At 42.2% G+C, this 24,039-nt stretch overlaps 1 protein-coding gene across 1 annotated transcript in view; it reads right to left on the bottom strand.

The window, feature by feature from the left end:
- Positions 1-12,403: 12,403 nt before the first annotated feature.
- The window catches only part of ISX (intestine specific homeobox), a 28,765-nt gene continuing 17,129 nt past the window's right edge, over positions 12,404-24,039 (bottom strand). The window contains exons 3-5 of the mRNA XM_082753996.1: positions 20,493-20,644; positions 16,035-16,151; positions 12,404-15,363 (exon numbers count right to left, since the gene is read on the bottom strand). Of these exons, the coding sequence (XP_082610122.1) occupies positions 15,118-15,363; positions 16,035-16,151; positions 20,493-20,644 (515 nt within the window). The 3' untranslated portion in view covers positions 12,404-15,117. The remainder of the gene's footprint in view (positions 15,364-16,034; positions 16,152-20,492; positions 20,645-24,039) is intronic.

Here is a 24,039-nt window from a genome sequence, read left to right as displayed (position 1 = left end):
TCTCACTGGGGCACTTCAGGGTTAACCCTTCTTATGGGCCACCTCATTTTCCTTATTGAGCTCCATGCTCTGTTTCAGTCCTGCCAACACCCCTGATCGGTTTATGACCTCCCTCAAATAATGTCTTGGGACTCTGGAGCTGTTAGGAGCCATTGTATAACTGTAAATGACTTAAGCTGGTCAGGAGCCTAATTGCTGCTAAATGACTCGATTGTCTCACACAGATAGCAAAGGAGATCTCTTTGCTCCCATCGCATGTGCGCAGTACAAGACTGGGGTCATGTAGCAGGTGGCTGATAAAGAAAATGCAAAGGCAGCTGGCCTGCCTGGTTGGTTGGATACCTTTTTCCAGTTTGAGAAGTTATCTGTCCTTCTTGACTGGGGTGAGAGGGAGATGTGGTTTTCCTGAACTGGTCTCAGGTAGCAAAACCTGTGCAACGAACATTTTGCTGATTAAGAGCTCTGTTTCCATTATTTTCTCTCTTAATTGGCTGAGCAGGTCGGTGCTGTCAGCTGCAGAAGCAGACAGGGCAACAGTGGGGTAGCTAGCTGTCCAGCCCCATGCCCCGGCCTGTGTATCTACTGCTTTCACTCTTGGGAAATGGGAAAAAATTGTGGGAGTGAAGCAGGGATTTAAGGTAGGGTCACAGGCTGTAAGTGGTGCTCCATGTTTGCTCATGGAGTCAAAAAGCAAGGACTTGTAGGGTGTGCATCATGCATCATGGTGTTCCCAGCAGTGCTCAGTGGGTACGACTGCCCCAAACATCCCCAAAGACTATTGATCCCTTATAAGTACTTTGCCTCACCAGCTGAAATATTCAGGATCAGCATCTGTCAAGAGGTAGGGTCAACCTGGGCCAGGCTGTGTTTGGTATATAAGATGACACAGATGCATTGCGTACATTTTCTTCCACTCAGGGGCAAACACTAGACTGAAGGGACTTTCTGAAGGGGGCAAATTCAAAGTACAGGGCAACACATGGTGAAATATTTGTTTTGAAAAGGATAAAGCCAACATTCAAAAACACATGGTTTGGTTTTATTTCTCTGTGTTGTTTTTTACCTGACATGTGAGCATTGCTACTGCAGTGAGCAATGCAATAATTGCTTAGAGCAAGAGTTAAGGTCTTTTTTTAAAAAAAAAAAAAAAGTGGTGTAAAAAGATAAAACTCTTGGCTATAATAGGATAAATGAGACAATGATTAGATTAAACCATGTTACTGAAGCAGCATTGAGTCTGAGAGGTGTTTCTAGGTGCAAGAACTTCATGCGACTGCAGAGCTCAGCAATGGGAAGGCAACTGTGATGCCTTCAGTTAATGAACATGTTCCTGCTGTCATCATCCCGAGCACTGGCTTTACACTACCTGGCTAATAAGGGAGCATAAGTTTGCTTTGAGTTTTTAACATGGTTCCTTCCTTATGTGCTGCTTCCATCTGAGTTTGGCTTTGAGCATCAGTTATTTTTTTTATCCTCAGAACAAAACTCTGGGGTTTTGAAACCATTTCTGCTTGGGGAAAAGAAGCCATTAGCACAGTCTTGCGTGGGAGCCTGCATCCATGCAGGGGGGTGGCATTCTGCTCATTGTTATACTGCAAGAACTGGCAAGATAAATCATTTTAATCACAGAGCCAGCAGAGAACGTTGCTTTCTCCCCTCAGATTTCCAGATGACCCAGGTGTAAGAATGAAAGCAATAATCCCTTGAAAGGACTTGTAGCTGGTTCAGCAGCAAGATTTAAAACACCATAGGATGGAAATATATGGGAAGCATCTGTCAATGTGTTGGCATTTTAAAACAAAGAGAGGAAAAAAATAAAATAAAAAACAACCAACAAAGAAATCCCCAAGTGGACAAAATGGAGTCTGGCTGAGGAAGACCAGCCAGAAAGGACGTTGCTTTGTTTTTGCTTAGATTCCCCAAGCCATAAATTCACTTTGTTGTCCTTTTGTTCTATGTTAACTCCACAGTGCTCCCAGGAGACTCTGCCTAAAATGTCAGAGGTCTATTTACAGCAGGGAAATTGCAGGCTTGCAGGAGGCTTTGTAGAAAACCCTGAAAGCACCCCAGTGGATTTCAGGTACTTTGATTATTTTCTTTGGTGAGGCAGCTCTCTGTGGAGAACAGCTGAGCTGAAGCAGTGCTGAAGGCACAGAGGGGTGGGTGTTAGTCTGTCTCTGGGGAGCCCAGGCATGTGGGGATCATTGTCCCCCATTCTCAGGGATCTTTGCTTATGTAGTGGTGCTGGAGTGAGATCACCAGGAAGGGGATCCGGCATCCAAATAGTGTAAAACACATCCGATTTTGGGATAGCTGGTTGACTTCATTGGTGAAAAGTGAACTGCATGTTTGTAGTAAAGAGCTGGTGGGGGGAAACTCATTCCAGCCTATGAGCCCCTCTCCTGGCCTGAGGTTTGGCTCTTTAGCAAAAGGCTTCCTTGAGCATGGGGATGACCCCCCATGAAAAATGAATACAAACCTGATAATAAGAAAAAATTAATAGGTGAGATTACCACCTGTTTCTTCTTCTTGGAGTACATGCAGAGTAACTTGCAACCCTGTAACATCTGTATACCAGCTACTCATCTCTTGGGTATGGTGGTTGCTGGCATTTCTGGAGAAACTTCACTATTTCTAAGCTTATCTAGATGATTTCTTCTGAATCTTCACCCATGAGCAGGATCCAGGTGATCAACCTTGGGGCTGAGAAACAAGGTCATCTGGGGATCAGCCAAGGAAAAAGACTTTTGTTTTCTGTTCAGAAATTGCTGTGGTCTGGCATTCCCAGAAGGAGTTCTTGATATTAATTTAGGCAGCAAAACTCACCATTATCTGCAGGGAAATTCTGAAACTTTTCTGATTTTTTTTTTCGAGGTTATCTCTATTGGCACATAGATCTCAAAACTGATAGTCTGTGCAGGGGAGAGATTTTATTCACTTTAGGTACAGGCAAGAGGGGAGTAAGAAAGCATGTATGTGTGACACAGGCATGTATAGGCAGTGTCCAGGGAGCTATTTGTGAGCCATCTGATGAAAAAGACAGTGCCTTTGCTCAGGTGCAGCCTGTGAGCATATGCCTCAGAGTAGCTTCCATGCTGAAGATGGCTGATATGTCACCAGGTTGTTGCTCTGCGTTGGCTGAAACTCAGCATACCCTGACTGCCACACCAGCTTAATGCGAGGTGACATTTAGCAGGTCTGGTGCTCTGTGCCCCATGCTGTGTACAAACACAGGCATGCCATTTGGATATTTCTGAGCTAGAAGAACAGGTCCTATCCCTGGGGGATGTAAGCTATTTAACACCCGTGCTCCTGCTTTTATTTTATTTTATTTTATTTTATTTTATTTTATTTTATTTTATTTTATTTTATTTTATTTTATTTTATTTTATTTTATTTTATTTTATTTTATTTTCACTGGGAGCTTGTAATGAATCTAGTGAGTTAAAATCAAACTTACAAGGGTGGCTCTTCACTACCAGCAGAAAAGAAAAAAATAATGAAGAGTTTCTTCTCTGCTGCTATAAAATACTCACCCCTAGGGAACTGTACCGACTGGAGACTGTGAGTGATTCTGGAAGCAGCAGGCAGGCAAATCACTTATTTTATTAGCTATATTTTGCAGCCCAGTATGTTTGTACAGTAGATAACATATTTTGCATAAAGTCAATGGCTGATGCTGTGCTTTTTATCATGGCCTGCTATTTTTTACAGCTGCTCTTTTAAGTGTCAGCATTGAGCATTTGTTGATGTCATCATCTGCACTTTACATTGCTCTGTGCTGCGATATAGCTGTTCCAAAGCTTTGTACTGTGACAGGGATGTCACAGTTACTGGGGAGAGATGCAACCGCACTTCAAACATTTTTCACTCTTTGCATGGCCACGTTTATGGCATTTGTAAAACTCTGTGCAATTTTATGGTGTTTGTAAAATAGCGTCATTTTATGGCAGTTGGGAAGTACTGTGCTTTCAGTGAAAAATGGACTTAGGCTGGTGTCAGTGGGAGAATTTTCCAGTGCCACAGAGGGATGAAAAACACCCAAACTTTCTGGGCATAACAGAAAAACTCTTTTGAGGATAGCAGCAATTAAAGCGTTTCCTGCCTTTGGCATGTAAGAAATTATTCTTTTTGTGGTAAAGAGTATTTGCTGCTCTGCATGACGTGTATGAGAAAAGAGTGCAGCAAGAAAACCTCTGTAGTGAAGAATTTTAATAAAGCAGAACCTCAAGAAAATTGTATGTTTGTATTCACATACACATGTAAAAGAGCAATCACATTCAAAGGCTGCTGGGTCCCTTACGCTGATAATGGTAAAATTTACCTCTGTGCAAGGAGCCAGAGAACAGGCTTTGAGGCTTGTCTCTACTTAGTATCCTCCACGTTAATTTGTCCCTATTTGCTCAATGTTAATGCTCCTGTTTGTCAGAATTAAACAGGAGTGCCATTAAATACTGCAGTCATTTTTATTCTTTGCAGCTGTGTAACCTTCAGTAACTATGGACGGCTTTTCCCCCCCTTGCCTCCCTTCTGAGGGCTTCACCCTTAGCCATAATTGGAGAAAAATCCAGAGAGGGGCCGGAGGTGAGATTTCTTGGAGCTGCTAATTAGCTGATGCCATCACATCAGAATTACAATCCAATTCCTTGGAGGACTCCAGAGACTGCTCTCCACAGCTCTGAGACACATGCTGAATTTACCCTCAGAAAACAGGGGCAGATGATTAGTGCTGACACCCTCAGTTCCCAGAATGAACAGGTTGGCAGAGGATTGGTTGGTTTAAAGGCCTTGCCTAGAATTAAAGAGATTCCTTTCAACTTTTATTTTATTTCTCCCTTTCTCCCTTTCTCTCTTTCTCTCTTTCTCTTTTTCTCCCTTTCTCTCTCTCTTTCTCTCTTCCTTTCTCCCTTCTTTCCATCCTTCCTTCCATCCTTCCTTCCTTTCTCCCCGATTCACAAACTAGTTCAACAGAATTTGAAATTTGATGAGGGAAATTTCCTCTCCAGAGCTTCTCATCTGGGTTGGAAGGGAAAACAACAGCAGCTCTGTTGACAATAAAATTCAATTACAGTTGAACTACCATTGATTTTTTTTTTTTTTAATTTATTATTATTTCATTTGTGTTTATCTTTTAATTAAGCCCTTCTCATAGTATTTTTTTTTTGGTCCTCTTTCTTAACATGTGATGCAGGGGCAGGTGTTCAGTGAGTCTGAATGGAAAGGCATAGTGCTACATCTCTCTTAACTGACGTGCTAGATGATGAAAAAAGACTTCTAAGAATATAAGTATTGTTAAGATATGATATGATACACTGAGGGCAGTATCCAGTGCAAAAGCTGTGGGGTCAGAAGGGGGGCAAACATGAAAGACCATAAGCAGGACTTAGTGGTCAGGGCAGTCTGCTGAGAGACACAGGACTGGAGCTTGTCTCCCTGCTCAGCATCCTCCCCTTGGAAAACCAAGGCACAACATTTTCTTTCTAGTAAATACTTACACCAAGCAAGAGCCAGTTATTGTATAACAGAGTGATAAAACATTTCCTGGGCTAGTGCTGTGTACTGCAACAGATCCTAGAAGGGCTGAGAAGGCCCAGCTTCCCAGAAGAGGAGGATCTAATTTTCATAGCTCCTTCAGCACTATCATTCGCTGTAACATGAGTACAGATTTAACTTTATTAAAGCAGCACTGCTAAGGTAGCTCAGCTAAGCACACAGGAAATATGACATGTCACCACGCACTGTTGTTTTTGTAAGGACAGCAGCTTTAATATTGGAGAGCAATGAATTGCCTGGAATGATATTAAGTCTGGAACATTGTGCTAATGCTGGTCTGCACTTGCATGACTCCCAGTGCAACATCAACAGGCCTCTGGCTGTAGTTTTGTTCAGTGAGTAGATGTTTAAGACTTTTATTTTTATTTTTTAAAGTGCACCAATCTCTTGTTCTGCCAAACATGGGGGATGTTTTCCTGTTTTCTTGCTAATTTCAACAGGGATTGAGCCAAAGTCCCACAGTCAGACTTGCCAGCTTTCCTGGAGCCATCCCGAGCACCCAGTTACCAAAAGCTGAGCAGTGGATTTTTACAAGGTGTAGATCAGATGCAGTGTTTCCACATAGCACCCGATTTGTTTTGTGACTGGTCATGTAAAATTATTTGTTGTATAAGTAGTTTGTGGTTCTGTGAGTCAGCAGATGCTCATGACACCTGGGGACTGTTTATATATTTGGGAGTTGAAAATAGATCTGCTTTTCACAGCTTGCATCCACCTCAGACTTCCGTCATTTCTCAAAGAGTCTGGATGAAAAGTGAGTGGACTGTGAGTACCCAGGGAAGCAGGTACTTATGTAGGATGAGGGGAGACTTTGCATTTTTGCTCTGAAATGGACACAGGGAGGGAGCTGTGTCTTGAAGGCTTTGCACAGAGGAAGAAAAGGGTAGTTCTGGGCATGGAGGGTTTCTGCTGGACTGGGAGACATTACGACTAGATGATGCCAAGGATGGAGACGTCAGGTTGTTTGCATGAGCCGGATGAATGCACAGGAATAAACTGATGCACGCAACACAACCTGGAATAGCAGTGAGACTGAAGCATGTGCCAAAAGCATCATCCAGTGACGACCATCAGAAAAATCTCTGGATACTGGGCTGGGTATAGATTTGAGGTTTGATCCAGTGTATTTGTGTTCTTTTGCTCCTACTTTCTATAAAATATGCAGTTTTATCAGTGGAATTTATTCTTTGACCCGGTAAACACTAAGCTGTTTCGTTCAAGTAACGCACATGTAAATATACACCCACATTTACAAACACACATACACTCATCAGATATATATATCTATATATCATTCTGTTACTGCCTCTTAGTAACGTATGGCATAATTGGGTAATAAAATGCCTCTTACTCTAGTCAAGTTCTTTCATCAGAATCAATGAGAATTTATAGCTGTGTTCATAGCACAAAGAGTTTTTATCCTCATCACCGTTTGCTCCTCTCCAGTGATGCTCTACAGAACACCACAGGCAAAAGCTGGCTAAAGAGAAAGGTAGCTAAATAGAGCACTGAAAAGGATAGGAAACCCCAAGAGGGTGGAGTGAATACCCAGATCTGCCCTCTTTTGTGCTTACATTGTGACAGTCCTTAATTAAGTTATCACAGGATGCTTTTTTCCCCTGTGGGATCAGATTTCATTGAATGCGCAGGATAGAAGAACTCATTGAAAGACAGGCCTTAGGTAGGACTTGTTTTATTCTGTTTATTATTAATTATGAACTTTCAGGCTTTACCTCCTGCCTTCTCTGATGTTAGAAGGATTCCCAGCCCCCTGGGGTCTCTGCAGTTCTCCACCCAGGGATGTCTGAGCCCCACAGGCAAGGGAATGTAGTTGCTGTATTTCAGGAAGGAATCAAGGAACAGCCTGACAAAGGCTGGGATTACTTCTGAGCTTTGCACCCTACTGTCAGACCCTGGGGTTCCTATTTTTGCAAGCAGGCAGTGCCAAACAGTGCTCTAGCGTGACCCAGACATCCCTGGCATGCAGAGAAGGAGCCATGCACGAGTGAAATCCACGGTTCAAGTCACCAGCAGAGCATCCCATGGGAACTTGGTGGCACAGGTAGGGCCAAACCTGTTCCTCATCCCACCTCAGATCAACTCTTGTCCCCTACTCTTTGTTGTGCAGCTACCCCATGCTGTCCCCATGAAACCACAGGCATCCTCTCTGGTTGCACCTTCCTGTCCTCCCAGTACAGTCTCCTCACACAGCCAGCATCACTCTCCTGTTTATACCATTCCCTGTCCTGTTTTTCCTCTCCACTTCCCAGTCAGCATCCAGCCACAATTCCCCACCCCTCCTTGCCAGCCCACCTCTCCTGAGGAGCTTGTTCCTAATATTAACCTAGGGAATTTTGCTCCACCACAGTGATCCTGTGATTAAAGTGGTGGGGCACTCAGAAAGCAGGGGAAACAGGCTTTTCTGGCTATCCTGAGAGTCTGGGCCACGTGTTGTGTTGTTCGCAGCAAGCCAAGGACTGAGCCTGGGGGGGGGGCGGAAGTCATGCTGAGCCATCAGAATAAGCATTGCCAGGGAGCATCGACTCCCTAAGGAATGTAACTGCTATAATCTGAAGGACTCAAAATAAACCTGTTTGAACAGATACTCTTCAGATGATACTTTGGCCAGACGACAGGAGTTGGTGACAATGACAGCAAAGAGCACAATTAACAGTAAAGGCCACCTGCATGCCAGATTTCAAGCTCCTGCTTTAAGCACTGTTCTCTTTTGAAAGGCTACCAGAATTTTGTCACCACAAGCAAAACAGTGCACTTTCCCCGGCTCTTTCTCAGAAAGGACTGAATCCCTAAGATTTAAGACATTGGCCTGAGGCAGGCAGATAACATAGAAAAATGTTAACTTGAAAGTTAAAAATTTGGTAAAATTCAAAGTGTCTGAGAGCAGTGGAATTGCACTGAGTGCTGTTAAATGCCATCAATAAAAGGATCTCACAAACACCTGTGATGCAGGCTGAGATTTGAGACTCCTTGTTGGGGACCTGTTTTTCCTTACCTATAGGAGGGGTAGCCCCGGGAATCGTATGGTGCACCCTGAACACTGCACATCTACATAATCCTCAAGGCAAATTGAGGAGAAAGCCTCTCCTGAGTAGTTCCCTACGCCAGCAAACCTTTCATGGCAGTAAGGAGGTGCTTTCCGTTGCCTGGTGTCCCTACAAGAGTGTGCACCTACTCCTGCCTCGAAAATCCTGGCAGCATTGTGTAGGATGGCCCTAAGGTCAGAGCAGTAAAAGGAGATTATCCAAGGGAATAAAGCAAAAGAAGCAGTAGCATTTGTTCTGTTAGTACATGTGGGAGACAAAAGAAAGGAGAGAGGGAATAGTGAGGTTTCAGAGAGTGGAAAATTAGTGACAAGCAAGGCTGAAATCACTGAGGGCCCTAAATGATTTCTTAGCTTCAGTAGACGCAAACAAAGCAAAGGTACCATTCCAGAGTCAGGAGCATGTTCCCTGCAGATAAAGAAAGAGAAGTGTTAAATTGGCTTTTCCTATTGTTGAGGAGCAGACAAAATGGCTCTGCTATTGGAAGTGTTTGAAACCATTAAAAGCTGACAAGGCCTGGGGTCTGTAAGGCTGTAAATAGAAGCATCTATATTTAATCAAAGATGATGAAGGATTCAGTGAATTTCTGCCCTGTAAACTTGACATCAGCTGTGTGACAAAGATGAGGAGTGCAATGGCAAAGAATGTGATTATTAGAGAGTTTTGAAATGCAGAAAAAGGGACAGATGCTCTGAATTCACGGCACATGTTTGCTGGCTGATACTCTTTAATTCTTTAACAGGCTGTGGATCATTTAGGTGGCCAACACATACCACTTGATATGCTGGTCCCAGAAAGGCTCACAGGCTCAGCACCAATACATGGTGTCCCATGAGGGGACACGCTCTCCCTGAAATGCTCTTGAAAACAGCTGTTTGAGTAATTACTTCTTTGCTACTTTGAGATACAGATTTTTTTTTTTTTTTTTTAGATGATAAAAATCTGTTTGGGTTTATGTTTAAAGCACTTAATCTAAAACCCCTTTGCGACTTTGACACCAGGTTTATTTTTGATCAAACAAATGAAACAACTCTGAAGTCCTTTGAGAAGCTTCCAGCTCTGAAGAGTTGGAATGAAAGGCTTTTTCTCTTCCTGCCCCTTCCATGCTGCCAGGCTTCAGGAGGCCAGGGGGTGAGTTTTTATTGCTAGTCCCTAGAAAACAACATTAGGCTGTGTGGGTATCTTTGGATAGATATTGATTGTAAATGACGGATTTTAGAAAAAAAAAAAAAAAAGAAGTAAAATGGCCAGGAAGTCAGTTAAAAAATGTCCCAGGGACAGAGCAGGTTTGCCTGAAGACACAAGCAAGGAGAATGTATAACAAGAGGTATTCTTAAAAGAGCCAAGATCTCCTGGCTGGATCAAAGCCTGCCTGAATTATTTCACTGACTGCTATATTTTGAATGAAACCCTTATTTACACCCAGTCTTCTTGGTTGATCTCCATGAGATGCACAGATGTGTGGTCATTTGGTCCCTGAGCTAAACCAATATCATTTTTTCAGATACAAAAATACACCAAACTACCTAGGGGCAAAAAGGGAACAGAACGAGAAGTGGTGCTTAGGCAAGGCTTGTAGTCTAGGCTAAGGGGGGGACAAGGGGTGAAGGGAGAAGAACACTTTGCAGTTGCTTAGCAAAGTCAGGTCAGAGCACGGAGTGAGAAAAGAATGGAGAGCTTGCTCAACAAGCATGAAGAACCAGATGTTTGGCTGCTTTAAATCACAGTTTTTTTTTTGACCCAAGGTCTAGTGCGTACCTGTTTGGAATTACAGAGTAAGCAGCGCCTTCTCTTCACGCTCTTTTTCTGACAGTGGTAATCACAGGAAAGAAAAAAAAAAAAAAGAAAAAGAAAGAAACCCTCAAAAGTAAACAACCCCCTCCAAACCCCAGCTCTCTTTTCCAGCTGCCCCCACAAAATAACAGCAGCAATGATAACTGAAAAGCTTTCTAGAACCCCTTGGGCTCTCTTACTGCGGTATTGGTAAAAGTCTGCCAATCTGAAAACTCAGCTAAAAGTAAAGAAAAATAAAATCAGCTTTTGATCAAAAGAGCAATCACTGCATGCATGCCTCCTTGCTCTGCCCACTGGTGTGAATTTCAGTCTCATATGCAGCAAGTTTTCCACATTAAATCGTCTAAATAGGAGTCAGGCAGGCTCATAATCCAATTTTTATGTGGGGTCCAGCTTTCCTCCTGCACAGCCAAGCTCTCTTCCCTACCAGCAGCACAGGGCCCCATCTTCCCATAGATGATATGTGAGCAAAACTGATCCCAACCCCGCCAACTCTCTGCATACCACATCCCCTTCTCCCTGATGCATATTCACCACCCCCTTTGGACTTTGTCCCAGTCTCCGCCCTCTAGATTGGTGCTAATTTACGTCTGTTCTCGGACCTTGGTCATCTATCTAATTGTGTTTAATCCAGTTGAGAATCTTGCCCTCAATACCTCTGGCCCTGAGGGATTTACAAGGAAAGGTTAAGGGACACAAGATAGCTAGGTGAGCTAAGCCAGGGCGACTTGAGGGCTCAGAGGTGTCTAAGGTGTGCAAACATCATCTGCAGGATCAGGATTTCCTTACGCTGAAGAGGACTAATTTTTCTGAAATTGGTGGCCTTTCTCCTCGAGAAAAGTCAGTGCGGAAATGGAAATTGGGGCCATAAGCAGAGGGGAGGAATTGTGCAGGTTATGAGGGGTTTTATGGGGAATTAAAGGATGAAACTGTCACATGGAAAATGTAAGTTGAATGTCATGGAGAGCTGTGAGACTGTGGAGGGGTATCCCTAAGTGGGCTGCACAACCTTGTCATTTGAGTCGCTTAAAATTAGGTGAGGTAAAACCCCCAAGCATCTACCACAACTAATGGCCCTTCATTTCTGTCAGGGACTAGGAGAAGACAGGGTTGCCCATCACTCATTTCCAAGGTGTTATTAGGCTAATGAGACCTGATCCATCTGACAGCAGCAACAGCTTTCCAGGACGTCCATGGGCAGGGAGAGTTCAGCCCCATGCTGTCACCTCTCATTGCCCTTGCCTTGGAGAAGTTATCCAGATCAGCCAAGGGAATGAAATGTTATTGTGACTCTCTGCTGTGCCTTGTGGGTAGAGATTATAACCATGATTTTTTGGGGAAGTGGTCTTAGGCTGCTGAGAGTGGGACAGATTACTTCTGGCTGGGACAAGAATAGGAGTGATGCTAGCTGGTCAGAAGGACTGTTTCACTCTGAAGCAGCACAGTGAGAGCCAAGCACCTCTGATTTCTTTCCCTGATAAATCTGACTCCTTTTCCCAGCCACCAGCACTTCTTCCCCAGCATCTCCCTGTTCAAAACATGGATCAAAATGTCTGCTTTGTGAAGGGTTCCCTGAATTTCAGAGGAAAACAGCTCTGTTGGTGTTAAAAGGTTGGTGCTTATTGCTGGGGACATGTCTGTCTATTATCCTGAAGTTAGGATAAAACTATGGCTGCATTTTTATAGGCAGATGTTGCTAGCGGGTGGCCAGCTTCTTCAGACAGCTTGGCCCTCTGACAACACTTTGTCAGGCAGGTTTAAGGTAAGTGAATGCCCAGAGCAATCCTATAAGTCTGAATGATGTTGTGGAGTATAAGATGTGCCCAAGCTAGCGTTTTTGGCAAACACCAAAATATATTACAATGCCAAAAATAAATAAATAAATAAATAAATCCTGGGGACCAGGACACCAACACAGGCATGAAGCAAGCGGTCTTTTTTTTTTTTTTTTTTTACTTCTTGCTTTGAAGATAGGTCCAGGGTGCAGGGGAAGGGAAGAAGGGTAAGACATCAGTATCAGACAAGATGGGATGAAAACTGGAAGATGAGAAAGCGTAGGAGCTTAACAACATGCTACTGCCAGAAACTGTCCTACTCCATGACAATTTGTTCTGAATGTGCCTCAGAATAAAATTATGAAATCTATGAAAAACAAACTGATGATATTAAGTCTCTCTGGATTTTTGCCAACTGTATGTATACGAGTGGAGATGCCACACATTTCCTGAAACCTAGATTTGATGTTGGGTGGGAAATTCTGAAACTTCATAAATAAATAAGAAAGCCCAAGCAAAATTGTACCACATCAAAACAAAATCTCCAACTCTTGGCACTGCAAGCAAACGAAGGAATTCCAAGGCTTTGATTTTTCAAGATGAAGCTGGTGTAGTTTGCTCAGTAGCTCTGCTTCTCAACTCTCTGTCCCAAAACAGAGCTTCTAGATGACCTCAGAGACATGAAGCAGAGCTTCCAAATTTTGGGCAGGCATCTTGATGTGTAGGAACCCTGGCAGTGGGGCTATCAGGTAGACAAGTGGAGTGGTCAGAAAGTAAACAACAGTCTAGGAAAGCTGCTTGGCTTCTATTACAAGACTGGTGAAATTGAAACACTCCGTATCCTAACAAAGATAAATTGACACATTATGATCATCCCCGAATCGTCCTCTATTCTACACAAATTAACCCCCAGAAGAAGCTGTTCCAGTGCAGGGGCTGTCTTACAGTCCTGGTCCGCTTGTGTGCAGAGTCACGCCCATATAGTCTTAGCTTTATATGACTACAATGCCAACATCTATATTTAAGACAACAATTGAGTAGAGACAATATGGAATAGGGAAACTGCAGTAATGCACAGTCTTCACCCAACTTAGAAGCCTAAGTGTGAGCACTTTTCCTTCTGTAAAGTAAGACCAGGGTGCTTAATTCAGGTGTATGTGGCTGCAATGCAGTCACCTAAAGTTGCATGAGGTGAACAGCACAGCTAACTCATGTACATTTAAATCAGTTAGGTGGGTAAACCCCTTTGTGGTTCTGCACTGTATCTGACTTGGCTTCTTTCAGATGGTAGATGAGATGACATGGATGAAGAAGATATAAAAACCCTAGCAGGTGTAGGAAAAAGGTCTTGTGTAAGACCTGTAGGAGGTAAGACAGTGTGATTTCTGCTGAATAGTTGTGGCCTGGAGAAATGAAGCCCATGTAGGGCAGGGTTTTGCTCCTTTATTTTTTCACCCTGTAACAATCAGCTACTCACTAGTTTACGGTTCCCTCAAACAGTACGGGGATAACTGGTACAGGGACAGCTGGTACCAGCCAGACTACAAGAAAGCTATTGATTCACTGTGATCTGCTATGTAACTAACAATTAGTGGCTACGAGAAGGCTGAAGACCTGGCAGCTGCAGTCTGGCCAGAGGGATTTCTTAAATAAGCAACCTATACAGAGTCATTAACCTACCTGCACTCCCGTGTGCACAGGACAGCCTTCCCTGCAAGCCTTTGGGTCACGATTTGCTTTGAATTTGGACTTTGTCACAAATGGCCACCCTTGCAAGTGATATGTCTAGGAGGGAGACCGCATTTTAATGGCTTTGCTCAGTGTGCAGTGTGTGCTTTCCCTGTCAGTGTGCAATGTGTACTCTGGCTGCAAGACAGAGGATGGTGCAGCCCTTTATGGAACGCTTTCCAATAGTGTTTCCTGTGAAAGCCAGTGGAGACCTCAGCAGAAGGAGGATTGGATCCTGAACAAGCAGAGGAAAACAGCCATATGTTGGAAGGAGATGAATATTATGTAAATAATAGGGCATACAGACATTTTGTAAGTGGGAAGGTCAACCTCATTATTGATCTACAATTAAGCCAAACCGTGGGGTCATACCATCTTATTATATCTAGTAGATTAAACTCAGTTAGTCTGTCTCTTTTTTGTTATTGTTTCTGAAGTAGCTTTAGAGCTTTCTTAATTCGGGTCAAAAAATGAGAGGCTTCCTCATAAGCATTTTAATTAACCATCTGAAGAACTCTTTTGCCCCCGGAGACTCACAGTACCAAATCCAGAGCTTAGCACTTCTACCCCTCTCAGAGTGCCGTAAGTAAGCTCAAACTGTGTTTGCACCCCTTTATATATTCAACTCAAACACACAGCCAGCAAATCAAACCCACACCCTTCCCTCACCAAATCCTTGGAAAAAAACAGTATCTTAAAAATCTGATTTTTGACCTAAACATGTTCTTTTCCCCCCTCCCAGCATGACAACCAGCATGTCCAAGGAAAGAAACCAAAACATACAGAGGAAAACCATTTTGGATGAACCTATGCACTCATCATAGACATCTTCCCTGCTGCAAGGCATCGGTGCATTTGGGTCATCCTGTGTTATCAGGGCTGAGTAAAACCCCAGTCCTTTTTGCAGGACCACTCGGCTTGGTGCACTGTCCTCCCAGGGAGAAGCTCTTGGATGAGCAGTTTGGTTTCTACACAGCATGCTGCTCCTTAGGTCAACAGGAATCTCATTCCACGTCCACGGTGGCTCTCGCCCATGTTTAGTAGGCTGCAGCTTCTTGTGGTGGCACTCACGCAGCAAGCTGACCTCGTGCCACAGGCTATTCATCGTCCCAGCATGCTTGTTTGAGGAGAGCACCTGCCCCCTGCAAACAGTCATGGGTGATAAAGGCATGCACCCCAAGTCCCCTGCTCCTCCATATCCTCCTCTATGTGGAGCTGGCACAGATACTGCTCTGTTCCAACTTGTGGGGCAGAGGCGTGCTGTAGGTGCCATAGGGGGGGAGGACGTTGAAAAGTAAATACGGTTTTGGGAATGGCAGCATCTCCAGGTGGTGAGGGACGAAGGAGAGCATGCTGGGCAGCCAAGCAGATGTCAGTTGCCCTTGCAGTGGTGAGTAGTATCCCACAGCAGGGACAGTAGCAGCGAGCTTTCTCGGCATCAAGCTAGAAGCCTTTCAAGAACAAAAACAAAGTCTCAGGTAAATCAATACTGACTTTTACTTAGATACAATTTGCAATCAACCTTGGCTGTTTCCCTGGTGCTTAGTAATTAAGAAGAAAAGTTTAGAATAGACTCCCTAAAACCCAGTGATGTGCTGTCAGTCAGAGAGCAAGGCAAAATATGCTTTGTTCTAGCTATGGAAGCACTCCTGTCAAGGAAACAGCCTGTGTGCCAGCCTAGATTAACTGCCCTGGGCTTAGCAAGGATATGGGGCAAGGGCAAAAAGCCCTGATGACTCTAAGTAGGCTGGACATTGTAAAAAGATCTTGACTGCCTAAAGAAATACATCTTTGTGGTTACAAATGTCATATTTCTTCCTGTTCAGGACGTTGCGGGTGGTTAAGATGTTTTGATCCAAAACATGATTTACAAGCATATGATTTAGAAGTAAAATAGGGTAGAATCACCCTCATGGCATATATACAGGAATAATATTAGGAATAATACATATTTAGAAAAATAAATTTTATTTGACCATATTTGTTGGGATTTAACTTGATCATATCACCATTTTGTCCTTTCCAGTCCTCCCTCACTGGGATAATCCCATGTGAAGAGGTAACCTGGTGAAGGATAGCTTTCTCCCCCTCACTGGTTTTATACATGGCCTCCAATACTTACTGCGATATCTGCCTTGGGAGCAGGAATGAAATCAACTTCTGTCAAATGCTGAAGGCCACCAAAGTTGCCAAATTTTTCATGTTTCCTCCACTTGGCTCGCTGGTTCTGGAACCAGATCTAGATACAGGCAGAAATGAAAGGGCACAGAAATGAGCAGCAGATAAAGAAGGAACTGCTCACATTCAATTAATTTTCCTGCTCATTAAATGACCTCACCAAAACCAGAGGCTGAACCTAAAGGAAAACATGAGGTTTGACACAACACCTTTTGCATTTTGCATAACACATGGGATCTCTGCACAATCATAACAGCCACTTTTCTCTCACAGAATCACAGCTGTTATTGAGCATTTGGTTTTGTTTCACACAAAACTTTTTACAAAAATTATATATCACTTGATGTTGTAGCAGAGCCCTGTTTCTGTAGTAATGGACTAGGTCCATTCCCCTCTTTACGGAAAGACAGTAGGACAGTGTGCAGCAAGTCTTCCAGGGATCTCCTTGGAAAGTAAATCCTTTCATGGTCAAAGCTTCACAGCAGTCAAGAGATGTGGCGTTATGATTTCCTTAGGAGGTGCCACTTATTGCATGGCAGGACTTTGTCACCCTGCTCTCAAATGAATAGACCAGGAAAAGACTCGCATAGATGTTTGCTGGACTGCAGTAAACATGTGTCACCCATGGAGCTATAGTAACAGGGTTCTTCTTGTATTTAGCTTGTAACATTCTGAAATTCATGTAAGGATCCTAAGCAAAAGACCCATGGGGATGCCAACTTCTGAGTCATTCAGCACTCTATGCTATCTGCCATCTCTTTTGCACTGGACAACTGACAACTAATTTTCTCAAGGGAGAGCTTCTTTCATCTTTCAGCTGGTTTGACTTGTCTGGCTTCTGGCTGAGGCATGCAAGTATTTACTGTGCAGCCACAGGACTACATCTTGTTGCATTGCTGTGAAAGTTGAATTCCCCTTCCATTGCAGACTAGCTGGCTTTGGAACTTGCTGTTTGAATGTAAACATTTCTTTCTTGGCAAGAGATTCAGATGAACACAAGGTGTTAGGGATCAAAACCATATGCTGCTCGTTGTAAATATACATGCATTTTAAATACAATAATGAACAGCTCAATTATTTCTGCATCTCTTGCCCAGCAAGTAACAGGAACGTCAGGAGACCTCTGCTATATTGCTGGTAGTTAGAAGTATCCGAGGTTACTGAAAGGACAGACCTTTTTTGCTGGGTTTGTGTGTGTTTGAGAACTGCTCAGTCTGTATGAGCTATAACATTCCCTTTCTACCAGGTAGTAGATATATAGTGAAACAAAACCATGAAATGGGTCCTCTTTATCATCGATTAAGTGATTGAAGGTAGAGGGGAGTGCCAAAGCCAAAAATTCAACCTTTTAAGTGCTTCTTCCAGAGTCTGCATGTAGGATAAAGTCTTCACTTCATAGATTTTTATTTTTTAATATAGGCATAGCTGTGTTCAGAGCCTAAACTGCCTTTTCTGCTCAGCTGGTTCTTCAGAAAACCTCCCTCCCCAGAATGATTTCTAAACGTGCACCCTGACTTCTCTTTACTTGGATTTAATCATATTCCTCCCTGCTCCATCCACCACAGATAGCAACCTACTAATATCATTTTTTTTTTTTTTCCTGCATGTTAGTAACCTTCAATTTTCTAGTGTTCCTGAGCTGTGGCACTGAGACAAAGAACAACATTCCCATGGGTGCTCATGAAAGTCACAATGGTGCTAAAGCCAGGGTCAACTGCTTCCTTAATCTTGCCTGAGATTTCACAAAAGACTCATTTGCCCATCACAGCAGTAGCATTAGCCAGCAGCAGAATGAGGGAGAGGGAGTGTTCTCAGCAAGTTGTATGGAGAAACAGGGGCTATAACAGCACAGAGGGAGGGTGGTGCTCCCCATGTTCTAGGAATGGCTTCTGTCTGTTGCTCTGTGATTGTCCCTGTGTTGGAGACACATGACCAATGACCTAGGGCACGCTAAAGAACAAGCCTTTTCCTTATTTACCAGTCCTTTATCTTCTCACTATTTCATAACTGTATCATTAAAGATTTTACTGATTATGCAGTTCACATTGACCTCTGTGTCAGTAAATGGTTCCTATGAGAGGCCACCTTTGATATGTCCTCATTTGCAATTGAACACCTGCTGCACATCTTGCTTCTTGTGTACTAGAACATGACATCTTGATCTGCTCTACGTTCTTAATCCAAGAAGAGTGTAAGACCAAGGCAAGGTCCTTACAGTGACACCTCATCAGTGTTATTACCTCTATCAGCCAAAAATATAATTTATCAAAAAAAAAAAGATGAATTTGACAACATCTTCTTTTCCATAAGCCAGTTTTGATCAGAATTAAATATATTACTGTTCCTTTAATTCTTCATGAGTAGGGACTCATATAAGCTTTATCATCATTTTGCCGAAATCAGTGTTTTGCTCACGGGTCAGTCATTATGTGGTTGTTCTCTTTACCCTTCTGAATATCAACACAACATTAGCTTTCTTCCAGATCCCTAGAACTTCCACTGTGCTACAGGACTGATTGAATATCAAAACTGATGATCCAAAGTGTGTCTCAAACAGCTTTTTAAGAACTACTAGAAGCAAGTCACTGAGATTCTGGATTTAAAAACGTCAGTCTGTAGCTGCTATTCAACATTGTCCTGATAGAAAGTGTCTCATCACCATCATGTGATACTGCCACCTTACCTGACATATTTCCAAGGACAGAGCAGAAATTATGACTGAGCATCTCTGCCATTTCTGCACTCTCCTTGACTGTCCCACTATTTCTGTAGAATAACAGATCAATAAAATTTTTCACTTTTTTTCTTCTTAATGTACTTTTATCGAGTTTCTGATGATCCTTTGTTTATCTGACCACATATTTGGCCTGTATACTTTAGCTTCGCTTATTCCTTCTTTTTATAACTTTCTGTTTCTAATGTTTACTCATCCAGCATTCTTCATTTTGTGTTGGATGTACGCATGCACATATGCAAGGAGTAATTCCATCTGTCCAATTAAATTGTCTTGTAGGAAACATAGCTTTATTTCTGAATTGGGGAACATGAGCTTTTCACACAGTTGTGAAATGTCTCACATATTTTCCCCAATAGATGCTCACTTTTTCTTTTCTTGTTGTTAAATTCTCTCTCTGAGGTTATTTGACTTATAGCTGATTTTGGTTCTATGGTTCTCTGATTTCAAAAATACCTAAGTTACTGTTAATTTTTAGTTCTGTGACCAGTTTCCCTTTGTCAGCCAATACAGAGGCAAATGCAGAACCTCTGTGTCAAGTGTAACAGTCTGGATAGGGAATTTGCCATCTGAAATTCAGACATGATGGGTTTTTTCTTCCTTGCACATCTCAGGTTGATGTTTCCCATGGTAATTCCATTTCTTTCCCTTTTTCCATTTTTTTTTTTCCTACAGATTATAAATTATTTTTTAAACAGAAGATAGTCCTGTTATTTCATGCGGTTTGGTGTTCTGTCTGACTAGTAGCCCAGCTTGCACTCCATACTATTGGAAATGCAATACGGGTGCACTGATATTGCTAATGGGCACATTACAGTTATGCTGCTCCAATTCTCCCTGTCACCTAACTATGAAGCAATATCACCACAGTTAGTCAATAGTCCCAGGCATGTCATAGTCAATAAACTGATCAGTGTTGAACTTTGTTAGAGTGGGCCATGTACATGGAAGTACACTGACAACTCTGGCATTATGGCAAGTACAGGAACTGTACAAATCATCACAGCAGTGTCTGATAAACAACACCAAATTCCAATACACAGTTGTATGTGTATTTCAGTGTAGCAGTTTTCATTTGTATTGAACACATGGGGTCAATTTTGAGCTCTGTTAGTAAGGCTACATTATAGCTGGGGGAAACAGGATTAGTTTCCATGCACTGAAATTACAGCCAGGGCATTTATAGTCCGTAATACCAAATTACAGGACAGTAACAAAACATTTTCATTTGGACAGTTATTCTAACTTTTTTGTGAACTTGTAGAAGAGAGATGTGGGTGAGAGTTTGCACTGAATTACAATGTCCTATAAAAGGTTGATAGATGATTAATAAATATTTTCATAAATGGCCATTCTGTTGCTACAGAGTCCAACAGGTTGCTTATAACCATCTGCAACTCCTATTTGCTGTACATTTAAGATGCTTAGAGCACCTGTTAACCCTTTGATTAATCCCATTTGTTTAATCCCATTTGTTTAATCCCAGTTGGGTGACAAATACTTTTTGCCCCTAGTTGTAAAAGGAGAATAATGATATTGGCCTCCTCTGTAAGGTAATGAAGAGATCACATATTTCATTAGCATTGTCATTCATGGATAAACTATTATGAACATATCCTGAATAAGGAATTGGTGCAATGAGTTTAGCCTTTTGGAGGCAGAACATACCTGAACTCTGGCTTCTGGGAGGTTAATCTTTGCTGCCAGTTGATTGCGAATATGGATATCCGGGTAGTGAGTTACCTGGAAAATCTTCTCCAGTTCCTGGAGCTGTTCAGCTGTGAATGTTGTCCGGATTCTCCGTTTCCCTTTCCTCTCAACTGTGCAAACAAGGAAAGGTGCACTGAATTTCATAGCAAATGGGCACAGGACCACAAGGAAATTCAGAGATCCAGCAATTTCTGCAAATTTCTATGCAGCTGGGATGGCATCTCCAATTCCTTCTAGAGATGTACTTACAAAAGGTGTACTTACAATAGGTGACTGTTTCTTGACCCAACAGTGAATGTGGACTTTAGCATTGAAGTAGAGAGTCAACAGTGTCTATTTGCAATGCTAATTCCACTGATTCATTACATACGAGCAACTACAGAAACCTACGTATTTTAATCACAAAACATTATGTATTTTAGCCACACTAACCCTGCAATGGTTTTGTCATCAACGTCCGCTAACGTTGGATGAAACTTTGACCTTTGTTGCTCATCTGTCACATGCACACAACATCTGCTGCTCATTTATAATCCATTATTAACTATTTGTGAACAAACCCTTAATGTGAAGGAAATGAATGACTGGATACTTTGTTTTGTCTTGGTGCCGTTCTCATGAGTGTAACAAATCACCATTTTTCTTTCAGCTTATAAATTTTCCATGCCTATCTTTTCCTGCCATACTGGTTTTTCTAAGCTTTCCCCAGGCTCTGAGATATAACACGTTCTGAAGAGTGGTTTGAATATCCACAGTCATCTGCAGCCATTTATTAAATAAAATTGAAATCTGTATTTTCCTTAGACTTAACATGAACTTTTCCACAGTCAGGAGTCTGTGAATCTTGTTAAGCAGTGGAGGAATAACGAGTAAAGGGAGTAACTTTTGTCCATAGACAAACTGCGTCAGGTCTGCTTCTTCAACTTAGAGCAAGCTCCTTGTTGGTGTAAACTCAGTTCTTTAGCAGATTTGTGTTTCTTGCAAAGCTGCTTGGGTTTACTACAAAGCCTGCGGCCTATTCATTGTTTCCTTGTGCTCTCTTGCTCTGTTTGCATTAACTTGTTCATTCTTGCCTTAAAAGTTGAATCTGAGTTATTTTTGGATAGGTACTGACTCTATGAGATTGAGCTGAGTGATACAGTGGCTTCTAGATCACTGTTAGCTTCAAGCTGAAAAGCACTTCTGGACCTCTTGAGAGTGAACCACCTTACAATCAACAAACCCAATTTCTCCTCACCCCAGGGCAGCAGTAACTACTGTCCCATGTCAGCTTGTCACCAGACATCTCCAGCTATTTCTTGCCCAATAACATTCTTTGACAACATTGCACCTATTCCACCCTGCTGCCTCACCCAAGCCAGTTGCTCCACTCCTACATTATACCCAACCTGATCTTGAATGTTGGAATGATTCATGGATGGAGAACAAGAGAATTAGAAGAGTCATCTTCAAAAGACGTACACAAATACAGATAAGATGAGAAGTTACAAATATAAGTGTATTTGCTTGGTCTGATTCTGATCTTACCTCTATATTTTATTCCTCTGGAATTGATTTTGATGAATTTACTCCTCCCAGATGCCAGTAAGATCAAAGAGTACCCAAAGTGGGTGAACATTGTGAAAAGAAGTAAACCACCCCAGACTAACTGATCTCCACTCTCTTTCTATACTATTCCTTTAGCAGTGTTTAGAGATAGTCAGCAGCTTCACTGCCATGTAACAATTGCACTAAAAATACTACCTTATGAAGAAAAGTCACAATATTCTCCAGACTACATTGTTATGGTGTGGGGAATCTCTAAACACATTTGTGCTTAAGGACTATAAGGCCTTAAAATACACAGGACCTTTGGTGGTGTGAATTCCTGAGAGGACTCTGTGACTGTTCTACTCCTTCAACTGCTGCAGTGTGACCACACAGACTTTTCCAACAGAACCTACACTGATTTGAAAATGCCCTCCTACACTAAAGTATTTTATTCAGATAATGCACTATGTACGCCACTTGGTGTAAATTAGAATAAGGTCTGGGTTGATCTGAAATGATGCTGAAGGGTTGGTGTCTTGCAGAGTGGAGGAGAAGGGAGTGGCAGAAATAAACTGTAAGGCAACTGATCTGCAAAACATGGATTTTAGCCACATCCCAAGGCTGGAAGCCTCTCTGATGCACAAACGGAAAATCTTCCAGATGACATTGGATGAACAGCACAAAATGTTATGCCCCAAGATACATTTTTGTTTGTTTGTTTGTTTTTCTACTGAGCTTGTAAAATTGCAGCCTTATAGGAGCATAAAAATCCAAATCTCTCCTGACGTATTTGGCACTGGCACCATGTTGCTGAAGAAAATGAACTTTTTGAATAATTGCTTTTGGTCTTCCATGGTCTGATGACAGCTACAATGCATACCATGTAAATAGATGTATACAGTTCCTAATGGGAACAGTTACCCAGAGATGATTAGCTTAATCCCTCAAAGGGACTTCACACCTTTTCCACCTGTAGTATTAGCATAAACTATTCCTTGTTGGGGCTAAAGCAGTGAAAAAGCTAACTAAGCACCTTAACTGGTATAAATTAGGCTCTGCCCCAACCAGAAAATGACATCTTTCATTCTGTAATGGAAACTTCATTTTGACCCTGGTGACACAGAAAATAAGGAATAAAAAATTCTGTTCATTGATTTGGTAGGAAGATGTCTAGGAGACAATATATGGGAACCAGTAAGTTAATATATTCTGTTGTGAATATTTTCTCTTTTTTAAACACTTCAGCTACTTTGAAAAGGAGACCAGCCATGCAAGAGTAACTGAGAAGCGTCATTTATCATAAACACTGTCAATACTCTCATATCTCAGGAACAACCTAATAAAGCTGATGTCCAACAGAGTTAAATCCATATCATTAGACTTTTCACTGGCTTATCAAAGTACTACTCATTAGACTGCAGCCCTGGCTTCAGCCCCAAGGGAAAAATGTCATTTAAATTGAATCTTGCTGACACCACTGGGGCAAAGATTTGAAATGAGGAATATTTTTGTGCATATATACTGGAGATAGCAATGGGCACCCTCTCCTTGAAGCTCTGATTACAAAGTTGCATCAACTCAAACCTTCACAAAATATGTCTATAAGAAAAGGGGCATTTATTGCTGCATGGATTAAAAAGGGAAATATGGACCATCATTACTAAGAATATGAATCCCAAGGCACTATGTCCCCTGTGGATATGATAGCGCTAACGTAGTTCAGAGTGTCTCTTGTCTGGAAGATTTTTACCTCACACCTCTCTGTGGGGGTTGGCCTCCATATCCTCCTGGGAGATATTTTAGACAGGTAAGATTGAGTACCAAGGTGATATTTTGTCAAGTACATCATGTCCTGTCATACAGTAATGAATATCTCTGCTATATTTGTATCATTACAACATATGGTATTTATATTTCTCTCACAGGGCAATTCATAGCATATCCAGACAAGTGAATTCTGCCCTGACCTTGCTCA

The sequence above is a fragment of the Aythya marila genome (assembly GCF_965140915.1).
Source record: "Aythya marila genome assembly, chromosome: 1".
NCBI classification, from domain to species: domain Eukaryota; kingdom Metazoa; phylum Chordata; class Aves; order Anseriformes; family Anatidae; genus Aythya; species Aythya marila.
Note: the sequence above shows the minus strand (reverse complement) of the source record. Positions and strands in the feature narration are given on the sequence as shown.